General features: G+C 43.3%; 1 protein-coding gene across 3 annotated transcripts in view; it reads left to right on the plus strand.

Moving 5' to 3' along the window:
- Positions 1 to 21,934, plus strand: part of efr3a (EFR3 homolog A (S. cerevisiae)) — a 250,798-nt gene that overhangs the window by 187,153 nt on the left and 41,711 nt on the right. For all 3 annotated transcript variants that reach the window (XM_046320769.1, XM_046320771.1, XM_046320770.1), the window contains one exon: positions 19,466 to 19,638. In XM_046320769.1, the coding sequence (XP_046176725.1) occupies positions 19,466 to 19,638 (173 nt within the window). The remainder of the gene's footprint in view (positions 1 to 19,465; positions 19,639 to 21,934) is intronic.

A 21,934-nucleotide genomic window follows, 5' to 3' on the forward strand; every position in this document is an offset into this window, starting at 1 on the left:
CCGAAAAGAGCTTCTAGATATCATGACAGTGATTATTCACCCCATACTGGATAATTACTTTTTCTTCAACAAGTCGTACGGGAAGTATTTACTTCAGACGCCCTACAAGGCCCTCATCCCCATCATATGCAGGAGAAAGGGGTGATGGTCTATGTATATTTGTAAACAACCGCAGGTACACGAAATCTAAGGAAGTCTTGAGGTTTTGATCGCCTGAGGTAGAGTATCTTATGATAAGCTGTAGACCACACTATTTACAAAGAGAGTTTTCATCTGTATATTTCGTAGCTGTCTACACATACCACCACAAACCGATGCTGGCAATAAGACCGCACTCAATTAGCTGTATACGGTCATAAGTAAACAGGAAACACAAATCCATTTGACCTAATTTACCTAATTTCTACCAGCATGTTAAATGTGAAACCAGAGGGGGAAAAAACTGTAGAACACCTTAACTCCAGACGCGTGTAAATCTGACCATAATTCCATCCTCCTGATTCCTGCTTACAAACATAAACCAAAGCAGGAAGCACCTGTGACTCGGTCAAAAAGAAAGTGGTCAGATGAGGCAGATGCTAAGCTATAGGACTGTTTTGCTAGCACAGACTGGAATATGTTCCGGATTCTTCCGATGGCGTTGAGGAGTACACCACATCAGTCACTGGCTTTATCATTAAGCGCGTTGATGATGTCATTGCCAACAGTGACCGTACGTACATATCCCAACCAGAAGCCTTGTTTTACATGGCAACATCCACACTGAGCTAAAGGCTAGAGCAGCCGTTTTCAAGGAGTGGGACTCTAACCCAGAAAGCTTATAAGAAATCCAGCTATGCCCTCCGACAAACCATCAAACAGGCACAGCGTCAATACAGGACTAAGATTGAATCATACTACACTGGCTCTGATGCTCGACGGATGTGGCAGGACTTGCAAACTATTCCAGACTACAAAGGGAAGCACAGCCGCGACCTGCCCTGTGACACAAGTCTACCAGATGACCTAAATTACTTCTATGTTCGCTTCGAGGCAAGTAACACTGAAGCATGCATGAGAGCATCAGCTGTTCCGGACGACTGTGTGATCATGCTCGCCGTGGGTAAGGATCCGTCCCATTTTTTTTACATTTTTGCCCAAAACAACATAACCAAATCTAACTGCCTGGAGCTCAGGCCCTGAAGCAAGGGTATGCATATTCTTGATACCATTTGAAATTAAACACGTTGAAGTTTGTGGAAATGTGAAAGGCATGTAGGAGAATATAACACAATAGATATGGTGAAAGGTAATATAAAGAAAAAAACAACCATTCTTTTGTATTTTTTCGTAACGTCTTTGAAATGCAAGAGAGAGGCCATAATGTATTATTGCAGCTCAGGTGCAATTGAGATTTTGGCCACTAGATGGTATGCTTTCACTGTAATAGCTACTGTAAATTGGACAGAACACTTAGATTAACAAGAATTTAAGCTTTCTGCCAATATCAGACATGTCTATGTCCTGGGAAATCTTCTTGCTACTTACAACCTCAGGTTTATGCGATTAGCATATGTCAACTCAACCGTTCCGTGGACGGGACACCGATCCCGAATAAGTTTTAAACAGGTCAACATTCACAAGGCCGCAGTGCCAGACAGATTACCAGGACGTGTACTGACCAACTGGCAAGTGTCTTCACTAATATTTTCAACCGGTCCAAGTACTAGTGATCCATTTATTAGAGTGGCCAGTGATTGGGTCTCAATGTTGGCAGCAGCCTCTCTGAGTTAGACTGCTAAACAGCAATCACTGATGGATGCAATCTGATGGCATTGGGATAGAAGCTGTTTTTCAGTCTCTCGGTCCCAGCTTTGATGCACCTGTACCCGGCAGTGGCTCGGGTGGTTGATGTCCTTGATAATATTTTTGCCTTCCTGTGACATTGGGTGCTGCAGGTGTCCTGCAGGTAGCTTGCCCCCGGTGATGCGTTGTGCAGACCGCACCAGCCCGACAGGATGCTCAATATTGTGCATCTGTAAAAGTTTGTCAGGGTTTTGGGTGACAAGCCAAATTTATTCCGCCTCATGAGGTTTAAGAGGTGCTGTTGTGCCTTCTTCACCACACTGTCGGTGTGGGTGGACCATTTCAGTTGGTCTGTGATGTGTATGCCGAGGAACTTAAAACTTTTCAGCTTCTCCACTGCTGTCCCTTCGGTGTTGATAGGGGGGGTGCTCCCTCTGTTGTTTCCTGAAGTCCACGATCATCTCCTTTGTTGAGTGATTGTTGAGTGGTTGAGTGGTTTCCTGACGCCATACTCCGAGTGCCCTCACCTCCTCCCTGTAGGCTGTCTCGTCGTTGTTGGTAATCAAGGCCCCTAATGTTGTGTCATCTGCAAACTTGATAATTGAGTTGGAGGCGTTCTTTGACACGCAGTTGTGGGTGAACAGAGAGTACAGGAGGGGGCTGAGCAATGCACCCCTTTGTGGGGCCCTAATGTTGAGGGCCAGCTAAGTAGAGATGATGTTTCCAGACCTCTTTCCATCGTTAAATATGGTGGATCGCGCTTTCAGTTTTGCATGAATGCCGCCATCCATCCACGGGTTTCTGGTTAGGGTAGGTTTTAATAGTCACAGTGGGTACAACATCTCCAATGTACTTCTTTATAAACGCAATCACCGAGTCAGCGTATAGGTCGATGTTGTTCTCTGAGGCTGATCGGAACATTTTTCAGTCTACGTGATCAAAACAATCTTGAAGCGTGGCTTCCGATTGGTCGGACCAGCGTTGAATGGTTCTCGTCACTGGTAGGTCCTGTTTGAGAAAGATGGTGTTGTGATCGGATTTGCCGAAGGGAGGGCGGAGGAGTGCTTCGTATGCATTGTGGAAGTTAGAGTAGCAGTGATCAAGGGTATTGCGCCTATGTGTATCGCAATCCAATAGGCTGGAAGAATTTAGGTGGACTTGTTCTCAAATTTGCTTTGTTAAAATCCCCAGCTACAATTAATGCAGCCTCAAGATGTATGGTTTCCAGTTCGCATATGAAGTGAAGTTCCTTGATGGCCGTCTTGGTGTCTGCTTGAGGGGGAATGTACACAGCTGTGACTATAACTGACGATAATTAATTAGTAGGCCATCTTGGTAGGTAACAATGTAAGAAATAATACATAAAAAAACAAAATGCTGCATAGTTTCCTAAGAACTCGAAGCGAGGCGACCATCTCTGTCAGGGCCATGCTTAGCTCATCACTAAGCTAAGGACCCTGGGACTAAACACCTCCCTCTGCAACTGGATCCTGGACTTCCTGACAGGTCTCCCCCAGGTGGTAAGGGTAGGTAACAACACATCCGCCTACGCTGATCCTCAACACGGGGGACCCTCAGGGGTGCGTGCTCAGTCCCCTCGATTACTCCCGGTTAACTCTTGACTGCTTGGCCAGGCATGACTCCAACACCATCATCAAGTTTGCCTATGACACAACAGTGGTAGGCCTGATCACCAACAACGAGACAGCCTATAGGGAGGAGGTCAGAGACCTGGCCGTGTGGTGCCAGCCAGGAAAACAACCTCTCCCTCAACGTGATCAAGACGAAGGACATGATTGTGGACTACAGGAAAAGGAGGACCGAGCACGCCCCCATTCTCATCGACGAGCTGCAGTGGAGCAGGTTGAGAACTTCAAGTTCTTTGGTGTCCATATCACCAACAAACTATCATGGTTCAAACACACTAAGACAGTCGTGAAGAGGGCACAACAAAGCCTATTCCCCCTCAGTAGACTGAATAGATTTGGCATGGGTCCTCAGATTCTCAAAAGGTTCACAGCTGCACCATTGAGAGCATCTTGACGGGTTGCATCACTGCCTTGTATGTCAACTGCACGGCCTCTGACCGCAATGCACTACAGAGGGTTGTGCGTACGACCCAGTACATCACTGGGGCCAAGCTTCCCGCCATCCAGGCCCTAAAAATTGTCAGACTCCAGCCACAATAGTCATAGACTGTTATATCTGCTACTGCACGGCAAGTGGTATCGGAGCGCCAAGTATAGGTCCAAAAGGCTTCTTAACAGCTTCTACCCCCAAGCCATAAGCCTCCTGAACAGCTAATCAAAGGGCTACCCAGAACCCTCTTTTACGCTGCTGCTACTCTGTTTATTATCTAATTATCAAATTACTGTTGTAACTCTATATTTTAAAGCTGACAGGTATAATACACAGTAATGCTTATGACAAATCATAAGATTTGTCATAAGCATGTATACACAGTGCTTTCGGAAAGTATTCAGACCCGTTAACTTTTTCCACATTTTGTTATGTTACAGCCTTGTTCTCGGGCTCCCGAGTGGCGCAGCGGTCTAATGCACTGCCTATCAGTGCGAGAGGTGTCACTACAGTCCTTGGTTTGATTCCAGGCTGGATCACATCCAGTCGTGATTGGCAAACAACAAACTGCTTCCTCCAGCTTCCGTGACATTCTTGGAAGGAAGGCAAATGTTCAATATGTGCCTATCGTCTGTTCAACAGCATAAATGCGATGCATTAGCTAAATATGCTTAAAACTTCTTCGGGATAGGGGGCAGCATTTTCACTTTTGGATAAATAGCGTGCCCAAATTCAACTTCCTGCTACTCATGCCCAGAATATAAGATATGCATATTATTGGTAGATTTGGATAGACAACACTCTGAAGTTTCTAAAACTGTTTGATTCATGTCTGTGAGTGTAACAGAACTTACGTAGCAGGCAAAACCCAGAGGACAAACCATTCCAATTTCCTTTTTTATTGAGGTCACTGTCTATTCAATGTCTTTTCATTGGGAAACCAGATTTCTAAGGGACTTGTTTGCAGTTCCTACCGATTCCACTGGATGTCACCAGTCTTTAGCAATTGGTTGAGGTTATTCCTTTGTGTAATGAAGAAGTACGGCCATCTTGAACGAGGGTCACTTCATGTGTACTGTTTGATAGAGGCGCATGACCAGAAAGCATGCTTGAGTGTGTTATCTTCCTGTATTGAACACAGATCATCCCGTCTTCAATTGTATCGATTATTTACTTTAAAAAATACCTACAGTTGTATTACAAAAGTAGTTTGAAATGTTTTGGCAAAGTTTACAGGTAACTTTTGAGATATTTTGTAGTGGAACCAGTGTTTTTCTGGATCAAATGCGCCAAATAAATGGACATTTTGGATATATATGGACGGAATTAATCGAACAAAAGGACCATTTGCGATGTTTATGGGACATATTGGAGTGCCAACAAAATAAGTTTGTCAAAGGTAAGGCATGATTTATATTTTATTTCTGCGCTTTGTGTCGCGCCTGCAGAGTTGAAATATGCTACTCTCTCATGTTGTGCTATTATCAGATAATAGCATCTTGTGCTTCCACCCAAAAGCCTTTTTGAAATCTGACATGTTGGCTGGATTCACGAGTGTAGCTTTAATTTGGTGTCTTACTTGTGTGATTTAATGAAAGTTAGATTATTATAGTATTTTATTTGAATTTGGCGCTCTGCATTTTCCCTGGCTATTGGCCAGGTGGGACGCATTTGTCTACTTACATAGAGTAATTACAACAGCTAATGCATTCCAATGTAATTCTAAGACCATAGCTGTAAATCGTACCACTGCTGAAATGCACTATTGTTAAGTGACTGTCCCACTGGATGTCATAAGGTGAATGCACCAATTTGTAAGTCGCTCTGGATAAGAGCGTCTGCTAAATGACTTAAATGTAATGTAAATGTAAAAATGACCAAAAGAAGATACTTGATGCCTTTTTTTAAATTTCACCTTTATTTAACCAGGTAGGCTAGTTGAGAACAAGTTCTCATTTGCAACTGCGAGCTGGCCAAGATAAAGCATAGCAGTGTGAACAGACAACACAGAGTTACACATGGAGTAAACAAGAGAGTCTATATACATTGTGTGCAAAAGGCATGAGGAGGTAGGCGAATAATTACAATTTTGCAGATTAACACTGGAGTGATAAATGATCAGATGGTCATGTACAGGTAGAGATATTGGTGTGCAAAAGAGCAGAAAAGTAAATAAATATAAACAGTATGGGGATAAGGTAGGTAAAATTGGGTGGGCTATTTACCGATAGACTATGTACAGGCTGCAGCGATCGGTTAGCTGCTCAAATAGCAGATGTTTGAAGTTGGTGAGGGAGATAAAAGGCCCCTGCTTCAGCGATTTTTGCAATTCGTTCCAGTCACAGGCAGCAGAGAACTGGAATGAAAGGCGGCCAAATGAGGTATTGGCTTTAGGGATGATTAGTGAGATACACCTGCTGGAGCGCCTGCTACGGGTGGGTGTTGCCATCGTCACCAGTGAACTGAGATAAGGCGGAGCTTTACCTAGTATGGACTTGTAGATGACCTGGAGCCAGTGGGTCTGGCGACGAATATGTAGCGAGGGCCAGCCGACTAGAGCATACAGGTCGCAGTGGTGGGTGGTATAAGGTGATTTAGTAACAAAACGGATGGCACTGGGATAAACTGCATCCAGTTTGCTGAGTAGAGTGTTGGAAGCTATTTTGTAGATGACATCGCCGAAGTCGAGGATCGGTAGGATAGTCAGTTTTACTGGGGTAAGTTTGGCGGCGTGAGTGAAGGAGGCTTTGTTGCGGAATAGAGAGCCAACTCTAGATTTGATTTTAGATTGGAGATGTTTGATATGAGTCTGGAAGGAGAGTTTACAGTCTAGCCAGACACCTAGGTACTTATAGATGTCCACATATTCTAGGTCGGAACCATCATCCAGGGTGGTGATGCTAGTCGGGCGTGTGGGTGCAGGCAGCGAACGGTTGAAAAGCATGCATTTGGTTTTACTAGCGTTTAAGAGCAGTTGGAGGCCATGGAAGGAGTGTTGTATGGCATTGAAGCTCGTTTGGAGGTTAGATAGCACAGTGTCCAAGGACGGGCCGGAAGTATACAGAATGGTGTCGTCTGCGTAGAGGTGGATCAGGGAATCACCCGCTGCAAGAGCAACATCATTGATATATACAGAGAAAATAGTCGGCCCGAGAATTGGACCCTGTGGCACCCCCATAGAGACTGCCAGAGGACCGGACAGCATGCCCTCCGATTTGACACACTGAACTCTGTCTGCAAAGTAGTTGGTGAACCAGGCAAGGCAGTCATCAGAAAAACCGAGGCTACTGAGTCTGCCGATAAGAATATGGTGATTGACAGAGTCGAAAGCCTTGACAAGGTCGATGAAGACTGCTGCACAGTACTGTCTAATCGATGGCCGTTATGATATCGCTTAGTACCTTGAGCGTGGCTGATGTGCACCTGTGACCGGCTCGGAAACCAGATTGCACAGCGGAGAAGGTACGGTGGGATTCGAGATGGTCAGTGACCTGTTTGTTGACTTGGCTTTCGAAGACCTTAGATAGGCAGGGCAGGATGGATATAGGTCTGTTTGGGTCCAGGGTGTCTCCCCCATTGAAGAGGGGGGATGACTGCGGCAGCTTTCCAATCCTTGGGGATCTCAGAGGATATGAAAGAGCGGTTGAACAGGCTGGTAATGGGGGTTGCGACAATGGCGGCGGATAGTTTCAGAAATAGAAGGTCCATATTGTCAGGCCCAGCTGATTTGTATGGGTCTGGGTTTTGCAGCTCTTTCAGAACATCTGCTATCTGGATTTGGGTAAAGGAGAACCTGGAGAGGCTTGGGCGAGTAGCTGCGGGGGGGGGGGGGCGGAGCTGTTGGCCGAGGTTGGAGTAGCCAGGAGGAAGGCATGGCCAGCCGTTGAGAAATGCTTGTTGAAGTTTTTGATAATAACGGATTTATCGGTGGTGACTGTGTTACCTAGCCTCAGTGCAGTGGGCAGCTGGGAGGAGGTGCTCTTGTTCTCCATGGACTTCAGTGTCCCAGAACTTTTTGGAGTTAGAGCTACAGGATGCAAATTTCTGCCTGAAGAAGCTGGCCTTAGCTTTCCTGACTGACTGCCCGTATTGGTTCCTGACTTCCCTGAACAGTTGCATATTGTGGGGACTATTCGATGCTATTGCAGTCCGCCACAGGATGTTTTTGTGCTGGTCGAGGGCAGTCAGGTCTGGAGTGAACCAAGGGCTATATCTGTTCTTAGCTCTGCATTTTTTGAACGGAGCGTGCTTATCTAAAATGTTGAGGAAGTTACTTTTAAAGAATGACCAGGCAGTGATCGCTGAGATCCTGGTTGAAGACAGCAGAGGTGTATTTGGAGGGCCAGTTGGTCAGGATGACTTCTATGAGGGTGCCCTTGTTTACAGATTTAGGATTGTACCTGGTGGGTTCCTTGATGATTTGTATGAGATTGAGGGCATCTAGCTTAGATTGTAGGACTGCCGGGGTGTTAAGCATATCCTAGTTTAGGTCACCTAACAGAACAAACTCTGAAGCTAGATGTGGGGCGATCAATTCACAAATGGTGTCCAGGGCACAGCTGGGAGCTGAGGGGGGTCGGTAGCAGGCGGCAACAGTGAGAGACTTATTTCTGGAGAGAGTAATTTTTAAAATGAGTAGTTCGAACTGTTTGGGTATGGACCTGGAAAGTATGACATTACTTTGCAGGCTATCTCTGCAGTAGACTGCAACTCCTCCCCCTTTTACAGTTCTATCTTGACGGAAAATGTTATAGTTTGGTATGGAAATCTCAGAATTTTTGGTGGCCTTCCTGAGCCAGGATTCAGACATGGCAAGGACATCAGGGTTAGCAGAGTGTGCTAAAGCAGTGAGTAAAACAAACTTAGGGAGGAGGCTTCTGATGTTGACATGCATGAAACCAAGGCTTTTTCGATCACAGAAGTCAACAAATGAGGGTGCCTGGGGACATGCAGGGCCTGGGTTTACCTCCATATCACCCGCGGAACAGAGGAGGAGTAGTATGAGGCTGCAGCTAAAGGCTATCAAAACTGGTTGCCTAGAGCGTTGGGGACAAAGACTAAAAGGAGCAGATTTCTGGGCATGGTAGAATATATTCAGGGCATAATGCGCAGACAGGGGTATGGTGGGGTGCGTGTACAGCGGAGGTAAGCCCAGGCACTGGGTGATGATAAGAGAGGTTGTATCTCTGGACATGATGGTTGTAATGGGTGAGGTCACCTCATGTGTGGGAGGTGGGACAAAGGAGGTATCAGGGGTATGAAGAGTGGAACTAGGGCCTCCATTGTAAACTAAAACAATGATAACTAACCTGAACAACAGTATACAAGGCATATTGACATTTGAGAGAGACACACAGCGAGGCATACAGTAATAACAGGTGTTGATTGGGAGAGCTAGCTAAAACAGTAGGTGAGACAACAACAGCTAATCAGCTAGCACAACAACAGCAGGTAAAATGGTGTTGACTAGGCAGAGAGGGTCGGATTAACTTCACACAGAGCCTGAGTGCGGCTGGGGCTGACAGATAAAACATAAACAAACAGAATGTTAGTACCATGATTAATGGACAGTCCAGCAGTCATCAGCTATGTAGCCAAGTGATCACAGTGTCCAGGCGGCAGCGGTGGATGGGACAGGGAAGCTAGACTGGCGAGTATTATCCAGGCTAAAAAAACTGTCTGGCTGTGCAGAAGGTAAAAGCCGCTAGCAGTGGCTAACAATGACTAAATAGCTTGTAGCTAGTTAGCTGGTTAGCTTCTGGAGGCTCTTGAGTGTGTTCTAAAAATTAAAAATAATAGCGATTCCGTATCACATTGGGTGAGGCAGGTTACCGGAAGGTATAATCGAATTACAAATCAAAAAGAGATTGAAAGTAAATATGGGTCCAGTGAGTGGTTGGGCTGGCTGGGGACGCGGTGATTCAGACCGTTAGCAGGCCTGTGCTAACAAGCTAACATTTAGTAGGCCGGTGCTAAACAAGCTAGCAGTTAGCAGACCGGGGCTAAACAAGCTAGCAGTTAGCAGGCCGAATTAGCAAGCAGGCAGATAGCAAGGGCTAGAAAGTTAGCCTTTGGGGGACGTCGCGATGGGGTTAAGTCTGAAGCTGTCTTAAAGTGATACAAGCCCTGGTATTGTATTCTAATGGTATTGTATTCTAATGGTATTGTATTCTAATGCATATGGGTTACAATATTATTTGAATAGTGAAATGATTTCAAATACTCATCCCTATTATACTCCCTATTAAGGAATGCTAAAGAATGGAAAGCCATCATTCACTCTCATTCCCTGTAAGGTAAATTAACTCCCTGTGTGTGGCTACCGCATTGTCAGGTTAGCTCAGTCTATATTCCCCACTGTTCTGTTAAGCCTCTCTCTTGTTCAACTGACTGCTGTACGCAGGTGGAAAAAAGCCCCTAGGGCAGAGGAAACGTTCACACAGAGAAGACTTTACACACACACACACACATACTGTATGTGCGCTCAGACATGTTACATATGTCACACACTCCTCCTTTTCCCATAGGGCATCTGCATGATCGACCGGGAGCTAGGAGGGTGGCTTATTGCAAAGTCTAGGGAGATAGGGGAATGTTTTAACATATTTCTAACACCTGTACACACAAGGAATACAGATGCTCCTACTGGAGCATGTGCACAGTGCGCGCACACCTTTTCTCTGTGCACATGATTCTGGGACACTAGTCACCACACACACACACGCACAGGGAGGTAAAAAAAAAAAGAGCCCTGGATTTTGATGCAGACAGGCCCACCAAAACCGGCAGGCGGATACTCCACCGCCCCCACCCCGCCGCCGCACGCACCTACCCACCAGCACCTAGCTGCATCAAAGCTAATGTACAAAAATCAGTACTATTTTCAGAGTGCTACAAAACATACACACAAACTCTTTACACTGTTATAAGAGTTCTATAGAACACATACTGAATTGTCATGATTGAACAACATTCCATCTGAAGCCTAAAACAAAACAGAGAATGTTTAATAGCTAGACTGCTCACTGAGATGGAACACTGTCTGGCTGCTTCTCAGGGAGGGCTGGCTGGCTTTAAAGAGGCAGTGCGGTTGAAGACAAAACAGAGAAGGTTTAATAGCTAGACAGCTCACTGAGATGGAACACTGTCTGGCTGCTTCTCAGGGAGGGCTGGCTGGCTTTAAAGAGGCAGTGCGGTTGAAGACAAAACAGAGAAGGTTTAATAGCTAGACTGCTCACTGAGATGGAACACTGTCTGGCTGCTTCTCAGGGAGGGCTGACTGGCTTTAAAGAGGCAGTGCGGTTGAAGACAAAACAGAGAAGGTTTAATAGCTAGACTGCTCACTGAGATGGAACACTGTCTGGCTGCTTCTCAGGGAGGGCTGGCTGGCTTTAAAGAGGCAGTGCGGTTTAAAACATGTTTTCCAGTTTTTAAAGAGGCAGTGCGGTTGAAGACAAAACAGAGAAGGTTTAATAGCCTTCTCACAGATGGAACACTGTCTGGCTGCTTCTCAGGGAGAGGGCTGGCTTTAAAGAGGCAGTCGGTTTAAATAACACTCTGAAATCGTGAAAATTATGACAGTCATTTTTGTGTAAAAACACGTGGAATTTCAGCCTGTTCGGGTGGGATGTAATTTTGGCCCACCCGCATAACGTCACCCGGCGATCTGATAATAATAGATTAAATTAAATTAATTGTTTATTTACATATTCCCTTCTAGTTTTAGTGCTGGTCCCACCCAAAAGCAAGAGAGATTGTGCAGCATGGCTGCCTTTGCACTGTATTCCCTCCAAACAATCACTTCTTCTGATTTGGCTTTGATTTATTGTATCATAATCTAACTGTCAGAGAAGTTGAGTCAAACCTCCTGCACAGCACACTTTGGCATCAGACTACATTGCAAATCAGCCAAGGTGCACGTGGATTTCCCAGCAGTTCCATCAAGCATCGCATTGATTTTCAAATCGGCAGCAGCGTCAACCATTCATGAAGTGTCTAGATATCTATTTTTTATCTTATAAGTAAATGACATGCTATTCATGGGTGGCATCATTCATCACAATATTGTTTTGAATGTTGTCTTGAGGACTGATGCCCAAATTAACGTTCTAGTAGCTACTCAATGGCATTTCGTCACAGTGAGGTAGCTTGGAGTTGCTCTGGAGGTCCAACTATCAGTGGAGAAAGCTAGATGGGGTGTCTGTGTCAATTCCTTTTCATTTTCTCCCCGTGATGTTTCAGAGTTTGGGAATTACTTTGACCATCGGGTTCTTGGTCACCTACCTGACTAATGCTTTTCCCCCCTGACTGCTCAGTTTGGCCGGGTGGACAGCTCTAGGAAGAGTCTTGGTGGTTCCAAACTTCTTCCATTTAAGAATGATGGAAGCCACTGTGTTCTTGGGGACCTTCAATGCAACAGACCTTTTTTGGTACCCTTCCGCAAATCTGTACCTCGACACAATCCTGTCTCGGAGCTCTACGGACAATTCCTTTTTGCTCTGACATGTACTGTCAACTGTGGGACCTTATCTAGACAGGTGTGTGCCTTTCCAAATCATGTACAATCAATTGAATTGACCACAGGTGGATTCCAATCAAGTTGTAGAAACATCTCAAGGATGATCAATGGAAACAGGATGCACCTGAGCTCAATTTTGAGTCTCATAGCAAAGGGTCTGAATACTTATGTAAATAAGATATTTCTGTTTTTTATTTTTAATACATTTGCAAAAATGTCTTCAAACCTGTTTTTTTCTTTGTCATTATGGGGTATTGTGTGTAGATTGCTGTAACAAAATGTGGAATAAGTCAAAGGGTCTGAATACTTTCCAAAGGAACTGTGGAGCACTTTGGTAGTTTACAATAAAGAATACTGAATATATCTGTTTATTATGTTATGTAAATAACAGTAGATAATTCATAAAGAAGGACAACAACCTGACATTGCAGTCTGGTTTCTTTATTTACTTTAAACCAAATTCAACTGTTTACTCATTAGAATATTTTCTTATAAATTATAATCTCCAGTATCATCACAGTCTATTTCACAAAATGATGAAATAGACTTTTGGATTATACTGAAGAGTATACCATGGGCCATTGTGTCTGAGGTCTTACACAGCAAGTAATACCATGTATACTTAGTATTGCTTACTGTGTTTGGCCTCAGACGCAGAGGCCTATAGTCTGCCCTGTATATAATCATGGTATTCTGCAATGAAGAGACAGCAGATAGGGTATAGGCCAGGATGGTCCACCATGCAAACAGGCTGTTCTGGTTGTGCATCTGCTGGTGACCTATTGAAAACAGTACAACAATGATATAACAAATTAAGATTCATTGTGTATGCCTTTTGTTTTGATGACAAGACAAAGTAGCCTACACCTACTTTGGCTCCCGAGTGGTGCAGTGGTCTAAGGCACTGCATATCAGTGCTAGAGATCATTACAGACCCCGATTCGATTCCAGGCTGTATCACAACCGGCCGTGATTGGCCCAGCGTCATCCAGGTTGGGCCAAGGTAGGCCTTTATTGTAAATAAGAATTTGTTCTTAACTGAGTTGCCTGGTTAAATAAATAAATAAAACCTGTGGAAGTTCGTCACTTTAAGGTCCAACTCCAGCTTCAACTGACAGGTAGAATACCAGGTGCCTTTGTTGTTGTGTTTTGAAGGCGTAAGGGAGCGGCTGGAAAAACACCTCTGTGGCCTAGAATAATAAAATGAATTATAAAGGCCCAATATTGTTAAAATACAAACAACACAGAAGCAGCCCTGTCATTTGATCAAATGAATGAATCATATTAATAATCATAATAGGAGACGGTGCATCGAACCTGGGAGAGACTGAAAAACAACTCCAGGCCATCAGACAGTTAAATGGTCACCACTAGCCGGCTTCCGCCCAATATCCTGCTCTTAACTTTAGACACTGTTACTAGCAGGCTACAACAAGGTACTCAAACCTGCACCTTAGAGACTGCTGCCCAATGTACATAGTCATTGAACACTGGTCAATTGAATAATGTTACCCCACTCTTCCACGAAGGCACCTGCAAATTCCTAGACATTTCTGGGGGGAATGGCCCTAGCCCTCACCCTCCCGATCCAACAGGTCCCAAACGTGCTCAATGGGATTGAGATCCGTGCTCTTCACTGGTCATGGCAGAACACTGACATTCCTGTCTTGCAGGAAATCACACACAGAACGACCTGTATGGCTGGTGGCATTGTCATGCTGAAGGGTCATGTCAGGATGAGGCTGCAGGAAGGGTACCACATGAGGGAGGAGGATGTCTTCCTTATAGCGCACAGTGTTGAGATTGCCTGCAATGACAAGCTCAGTCCGATGATACCGCCCCAGACCATGAAGGACCCTCCACCTCCAAATCGATCCCACTACAGAGTACAGGCCTCGGTGTAACGCTCATTCCTTCGACAATAAATGCGAATCCGACCATCACACCTGGTGAGACACAACAGCGACTCGTCAACGAAGAGCACATTTTTGCCAGTCCTGTCTGGTCCAGCGACAGTGGGTTTGTGCCTATAGGCAATGTTGTTGCCGGTGGCCTACAAGCCCTCAGTCCAGCCTTTCTCAGCCTATTGCGGACAGTCTGAGCACTGATGGAGGGATGGTGTGTTCCTGGTGTAACTCAGGCAGTTGTTGTTGCCATCCTGTACCTGTGTTACACGCGGTTTGCCACTGCGACGACGATCAGCTGTCCGTCCTGTCTCCAGAATCTCACAGTACGGACATTGCCATTTATTGCCCTGGCCACATCTGCAGTCCTCATGCCTCCTTGCAGCATGCCTAAGGCACGTTCACGCAGATGAGCAGGGACCCTGGGCGTCTTTCTTTTGGTGTTTTTCTGTCAGTAGAAAGGCCTTAGTGTCCTAAGTTTTCATAACTGTGACCTTAATTGCCTACCGTCTCTAAGCTGTTAGTGTCTTAATGACCGTTCCACAGGTGCATGTTCATTAATTGTTTATGGTTGATTGAACAAGCATGGGAAACAGTGTTTAAACCATTTACAATGAAAATCTGTGAAGTTATTTGGATTTTTACAAATTATCTTTGAAAGACAGGGTTCTGAAAAGGGGACGTTTCTTTTTTTGCTGAGTATCTATATACTTTATTCTAGTCAAGGCTCATCCTATATAATTACTGCTGAGCACACCTTTTCTATTCATATACAGTCCATAATGTCTATACACACCATATTCTGCCTTCGAGTTGCTTTCCCATGCAAAACTAGACAGATAGCTAACAACTAAGTCTTCAATAAAACTCCCAAGGTGTGACTTTTCTTGAATGAATATATTGAAAACATTTATTGTGAAACTGCAAAATACAGAAAAGAATATACTTTAGTATTTAATTCACACCGACATACTGTTGCTGTACATTATACATTTGAAGTTGCATAAATACAAAGCATGTGCTAAGGTACCATGCATCTGGCATGATGCCAAACCATATAGCTAATTGTTAACCATATGGTAATTGGCTCCTTTCATTACTCTAATAATGTACAACCATCTATGTAGAACAATAACAAAGCATATTACACTAGAAACAGTAACAAAACTACAGTATTGTATATTTTACAAGTAATACAGCTAACAACATACATTAAAGGCATTGCAATTTGTGTGAGTAAATGCAACCAACCAACATTGATATGTAAGCAACTCTATCAATAACAAAATGATCATCATTAGCTAAATGCTTGAATCGAACTTACAATCAAATATTTTCCAAGGCTGAAGCGTGACAGGAAATAACTACACTGAAAGACCTGCACCGTAGCGTTGTTTTTAACTGCTTCTTTGCGTGCGGAACAATTCTCTACTTCCTGTTTGCGTACAGTCTAAGTACCAGAAAGCTCCACTAGGGGGCAAATAACACCATTGAACACAATGAAAATACATCTTTGTAATACCATTGTACTAAAATAATCTGTTACCTTCTAACAGGATGGCAGCACACACCATCATATACACTGAGTGTACAAAACATTTGCCCTTTCCATGACATAGCTTTCACCTGGTCAGTCTATGACCCCTTATTGATGTCACCTGTTAAATCCACTTCAATCTGTGTAGATGAAGGGGAAGAGTAGTTAAAGAAGGCGTTTAAGTCTTGAGACATGGATTGTGTGTGTGCCATTGAGGGTGAATGGGCAAGACTATAGATTTAAGTGCCCTTTAAACAGGGTATGGTAATATGTGCCAGGCGCACCGCTTTGAGTGAGTCAAGAACTAGAACGCTGCTGGGTTTTTCATGCTCAACAGTTTCCCCTGTATATCAAGAATGGTTCACCATTCCAAGGACATCCAGCCAACTTGACACAACTGTGGGAAGCATTGGAGTCAACATGGGCCAGCATCCCTGTGGAACTCTTTCTATACCTTGTAGAGTCTATGCCCCGGCGAATTGAGGCTGTTCTGAGGGCAAAAGGGGGTGCAACTCAAGTTGTTTTCGAATGCATGTATTTATATTCCGTTCTCTGACATTGGTCATTCTAATATTTATTTTTATTTTGGGTATTTGCCTGTATTCTGTATTGCTGAACTGTTGGAGCTAGGAACATAAGCATTTCGCTATATGTGTTATATGTGACCAATATAATTCGATTTTGAGGACACAAGCTCAAGTGCATAGTAAAAATCTGATGAAAATATTTATCATATGATGTCGATCCCGTTGAACAAAAGTTGAGGAATAAAATGACTGATAAATGGCTGACAACGTCACGGGAACGATGTGTACACCTCAATGAGATGGCTGCTTCTTGTCATAGTTGCTATGTGTGCGAATCGTAGGTGGCTCATTTCAGCTAGTTTTATCTTTGTTCTTGATGTCTTGTTTTCAAATCAAATTTTATTGGTCACATTCACATGCTTAGCAGATGTTAATTTAAATGTAGTGAAACGCTTGTGCTTCTAGTTCTGACTATGCAGTAATATCTAACAAGTAATTTAACAAATTCACAACTACCTTACACACACAAATGTAAAGGGATGGATAGAATATGTACATATAAATATATGAATGAGCGATGGTGTAAACAAGATGCAGTAGATGGTATAGAGTACAGTATATACATATGAGATGAGTAATGTAGGGTATGTAAACAAGATGCAGTAGATGATATAGAGTACAGTATATACATATGAGATGAGTAATGTAGGGTATGTAAACAAGATGCAGTAGATGGTATAGAGTACAGTATATACATATGAGATGAGTAATGTAGGGTATGTAAACAAGATAGTAGATGGTATAGTAGATGGTATAATGAATACAGTATATACATATGAGATGAGTAATGTAGGGTATGTAAACAAGATGCAGTAGATGGTATAGAATACAGTATAATACATATGATGATGAGTAATGAGATGAGGGTATGTAAACAAGATGCAGTAGATGGTATAGAGTACAGTATATACATATGAGATGAGTAATGTAGGGTATGTAAACAAGATGCAGTAGATGGTATAGATGTACAGTATATACATATGAGATGAGTAATGTAGGGTATGTAAACTAGATGCAGTAGATGGTATAGAATACAGTATATACATATGAGATGAGTAATGTAGGGTATGTAAACAAGATGCAGTAGATGGTATAGAATACAGTATATACATATGAGATGAGTAATGTAGGGTATGTAAACAAGATGCAGTAGATGGTATAGAGTACAGTATATACATATGAGATGAGTAATGTAGGATATGTAAACAAGATGCAGTAGATGGTATAGAATACAGTATATACATATGAGATGAGTAATGTAGGGTATGTAAACAAGATGCAGTAGATGGTATAGAATACAGTATATACATATGAGATGAGTAATGTAGGGTATGTAAACAAGATGCAGTAGATGGTATAGAATACAGTATATACATATGAGATGAGTAATGTAGGATATGTAAACAAGATGCAGTAGATGGTATAGAATACAGTATATACATATGAGATGAGTAATGTAGGATATGTAAACATGATTAAAGTGGTGTTATTTAAAGTGACTAGAGATACCTTTATTAAGTCCATTTATTTAAGGGACCAGAGATTTGAGTCTGTGTGTTGGCAGCAGCCACTGAATGTTAGAGGTGGCTGCTGAACCGTCTGATGACCTTGAGATAGAAGCTGTTTTTCAGTCTCTCGGTCCCAGCTTTAATGCACCTGTACTGACCTCGCCTTCTGGATGATAGCGGGGTGAACAGGCAGTGGCTCGGGTGGTTGTTGTCCTTGATGATCTTTATGGCCTTCCTGTGACATCGGGTGGTGTAGGTGTCCTGGAGGGGAGGTAGTTTGCCCTCGGTGATGCGTTGTGCAGACCGCACTATCCTTTGGAGAGCCTTGCGGTTGTGGGCGATGCAATTTCCGTACCAGGCGATTGTGCATCTGCACCCTCTGCAGTTTCCTGAAGTCCATGATCATGTCCTTTGTTTGGTTGACGCCATGTTTTGACTGATGGCACATTTATGCTAATATGGTTAGCTAGCTAATTACCAACAACTGTAACGATGGCTCCCCATTGCCTACCGCTTTGGCTGCACAGACTTTGCTTGTGCTCACAATTCCAGCTGTGTCATCCCCCTCTGCATGGGCTATCTGCACACTGACGTTAGCATTGGCACTGGCACTAGTAGCATCATTACATAATAAGTTTCCTACATTTGGCTGCATCTGACCCAAAGGACTTTACTTTTTTGTCCCTTAACTTTTCAGCCCCACCTTTACGTGTTTTGCTGTGTTGCTTATCGATGTTGATTTGGGATTTTGCGTAAGTTGACCTCTATTGATAGCTACATCAACGTCTCGTGGCTATGTCACTGTCAGTGTGTATGTGAGGGAAGGGGGCTGGGCTAAGTACTGCAGCCGCTGCACAGAGGGAGGAATAGACCAATGGGCCAGGTCCGGTGGAAGAGATGGACCAGTGGGCCGCCCGTGTCGCTCAACTTCTCAGCCCCCACTATAATTAGACCATTGGGCCCGCCCAGATGCACATTTTCCTGGTGCTCCATATTGCCATTCCGCTACTGCACACCACACACACACACACACACACACACACACACACACACACACACACACACACACACACACACACACACACACACACACACACACACACCAGTGTCCTCCCTTTCGTCACCTCATCATGTAGACCAGACAGAAGGGTCACAGTGCAGTGACATTTTGCTCAATCTGAAATCCGCTCGGATTGAAAGAGAAAGGTGTTGGCAGAGCTCAAAGTTTAAGTCGGTTTATTGTGAACGATGGCAAACTCGCCAGTCTGTCGGTGGTGGCGATGCAATAAACACCTGCCACCTGTCAATTACGTGTGATTGATGGAGTGTGGAAATATGCTGGAGTGTACTCTCGAACACCCTTCAACCATGAAATATACATATACCAAGACATTTATCCAGAAATGTATGGAAAATTGAAATGTATATCATGATATAGATGTACGGTACTTTATCATAAATTGTACATGGTGTGTTATTAACACATGATATATATAGACTGTGATCAAGACTGACCTTTCCCCCCTGACATCTTTGATGTACCTCAGGTGACCTCTGGTTTCAAGTCCAAGACCATGGTGGCGGCGCTGCCCGCACCCTTCCTGGACCCACTTTTCTCCATTTCACTCATGGAGGACTGCGAGCTTCGCCAGTTGGTCCTTGAGATCCTGCTCAACATCATCGATCGCCACGACAACCGCGCCAAGCTGCGGGGCATCAGGTAACAGCTGTTGTCAAAATGCCCACTGCCGGTGTCAGGTGTTCCGCAGGGGTGCATACACCCCCCGATATCTTTTAGTTGTTGGGTTTGAGGTTGTACGTTATCTTAAGTTTTGTAAGCTATTTGATTGTAGGCTGCTCTGGGTAAGAGCATCTGCTAAATTACCAAATGTAATGCACAGTGCCTGTTGCAATTCTACACAACCCTAAAATGTCATCTAAATATCTGGTTTTTTTTCCTACAGATCTACACAACCTACTCTTTCAAAGTAAAAAAAAATGTATACAATGAAGATGTATTGATTGCGTATGTCTTAAGACCCCAGAGTTAAAACTTGGTCGAAACACCTTTGGCAGCCATTACAGCTGTGAATCATTTTGAATAAGATTCTACCAACCTCGCACAAATCATAAAGCAACATAGATCAATTGTTTTGGTCAAAATTGCTCAAGCTCAGTAAAAGTAGTGGGTGATGTTGGCTTTCGCAGCCTGGTCGAGCACTGGTACACACTACCAAGTGCGCTATTTTTCAGATGTTGCCCAACCGGAGTTAAACAGTAATGTGTCACTGCTATTAGCTTCAAGACATACATACTATGGAATTTTTTTATTTTACCTTTATTTTACTAGGCAAGACAGTTAAGAACAAATTCTTGCCGTTTGGGTCGTTGCGTGTCAAATAGATACAGTAGCACTGTCAAAGCTGTACAATAAGTACAAATACGGGCCACAAACGAGGTGTTTACAGTACCACTTTGGTAATAAAGCACCATTTGTTCGACCGCAACTTCTGCAGTACCTAGCTAGCACCAATATAATCAGCCTGAAAACAATGACCAGTACAAACTGTAGTCATTTTCAATATTATTAGCAATGATCTAGGAATCCTTGTGAGTAAATATTAGCTAGGTTGCCACTTGTTGTTTGCCTATTGGAATTGAATTTCAGTTCATGAAAATAAATAACTAGCCAGCTACTTAACCCTGTTGCCCAAAACTAAAAATAAAAGTATGTCATTGACAGTGATGCAAATTAACACAAATAGTAGAATTATGCAATACTTTTATTTTGAAGGCTAAATGCAAAGTCCACTATTGTGGCTGATCCTTATTGTGGCGAGCTTCACATAGATGGGTCCGTCCACCATTAATCAAAGAAAAACTGTCTTTATAAATCAGGGTTATTTTAGATGACGACACCTAGCTATATAGTTAGCTAGCTAACTATAGCTGCTGAATCAGACTGTCGTCTTGATGTGTTTTGGGGGAAGAAAACACATCCATTTGCATCCATGAGCTAGCTAGCATTTATGTAGCATATGTATCGATGGATCGTTGTGACATGAAAGACAAGTGATAATGTAATCCATGTGTAATAACTACGTTAAAAAAAATAGGAACGCATTAAATTATTATGTGACGTGCAGTCATATTCAGGTCCTGATTGGTCAACAAGCGTTCCATAGAAATCCTGGTTGAGAATGAAAGGACATGAACAACTAAACAACACAGCAAGTAAGTGACAGAAATAGGTTTTGATTATGTTTTACTGGTAATGAGGACATACCAAAAAGTTATTTTGTTGGCATTTAGGTGTGTGTGTGTGTGTGTGTGTGTGTGTGTGTGTGTGTGTGTGTGTGTGTGTGTGTGTGTGTGTGTGACATTTATTTAACTAGGCAAGTCAGTTAAGAACAAATTATTTTTTACAGTGATGGCCTACCCTGGCCAAACCCGAACGATGCTGAGCCAATTGTGCTATGGGACTCCCAATCACAGCCGGATGTGATAGAGCCTAGATTCGAACCATTAGTGATGCCCTCTTGCACTGAGATGCCGAGCCTTACACCGCTGCGTCCATGTGTGTGTTTAGCTGTACTAGAATGCTTAAAAGGCTGCTAAAATCGGTATCGTTTTTTTTTTTGGCAAGAAAAATATTGGATATCGGTATTGGCCAAAAATCAAATCAAATCAAATTGTATTTGTCACATACACATGGTTAGCAGATGTTAATGCGAGTGTAGCGAAATGCTTGTGCTTCTAGTTCCGACAATGCAGTAATAACCAACAAGTAATCTAACTAACAATTCAAAAACTACTGTCTTATACACAGTGTAAGGGGATAAAGAATATGTACATAAGGATATATGAATGAGTGATGGTACAGAGCAGCATAGGCAAGATACAGTAGATGGTATCAAGTACAGTATATACATATGAGTTGAGTATGTAAACAAAGTGGCATAGTTAAAGTGGCTAGTGATACTTGTATTACATAAGGATGCAGTCGATGATATAGA

The sequence above is a fragment of the Oncorhynchus gorbuscha genome, linkage group LG22, assembly GCF_021184085.1.
Source record: "Oncorhynchus gorbuscha isolate QuinsamMale2020 ecotype Even-year linkage group LG22, OgorEven_v1.0, whole genome shotgun sequence".
NCBI lineage: Eukaryota > Metazoa > Chordata > Actinopteri > Salmoniformes > Salmonidae > Oncorhynchus > Oncorhynchus gorbuscha.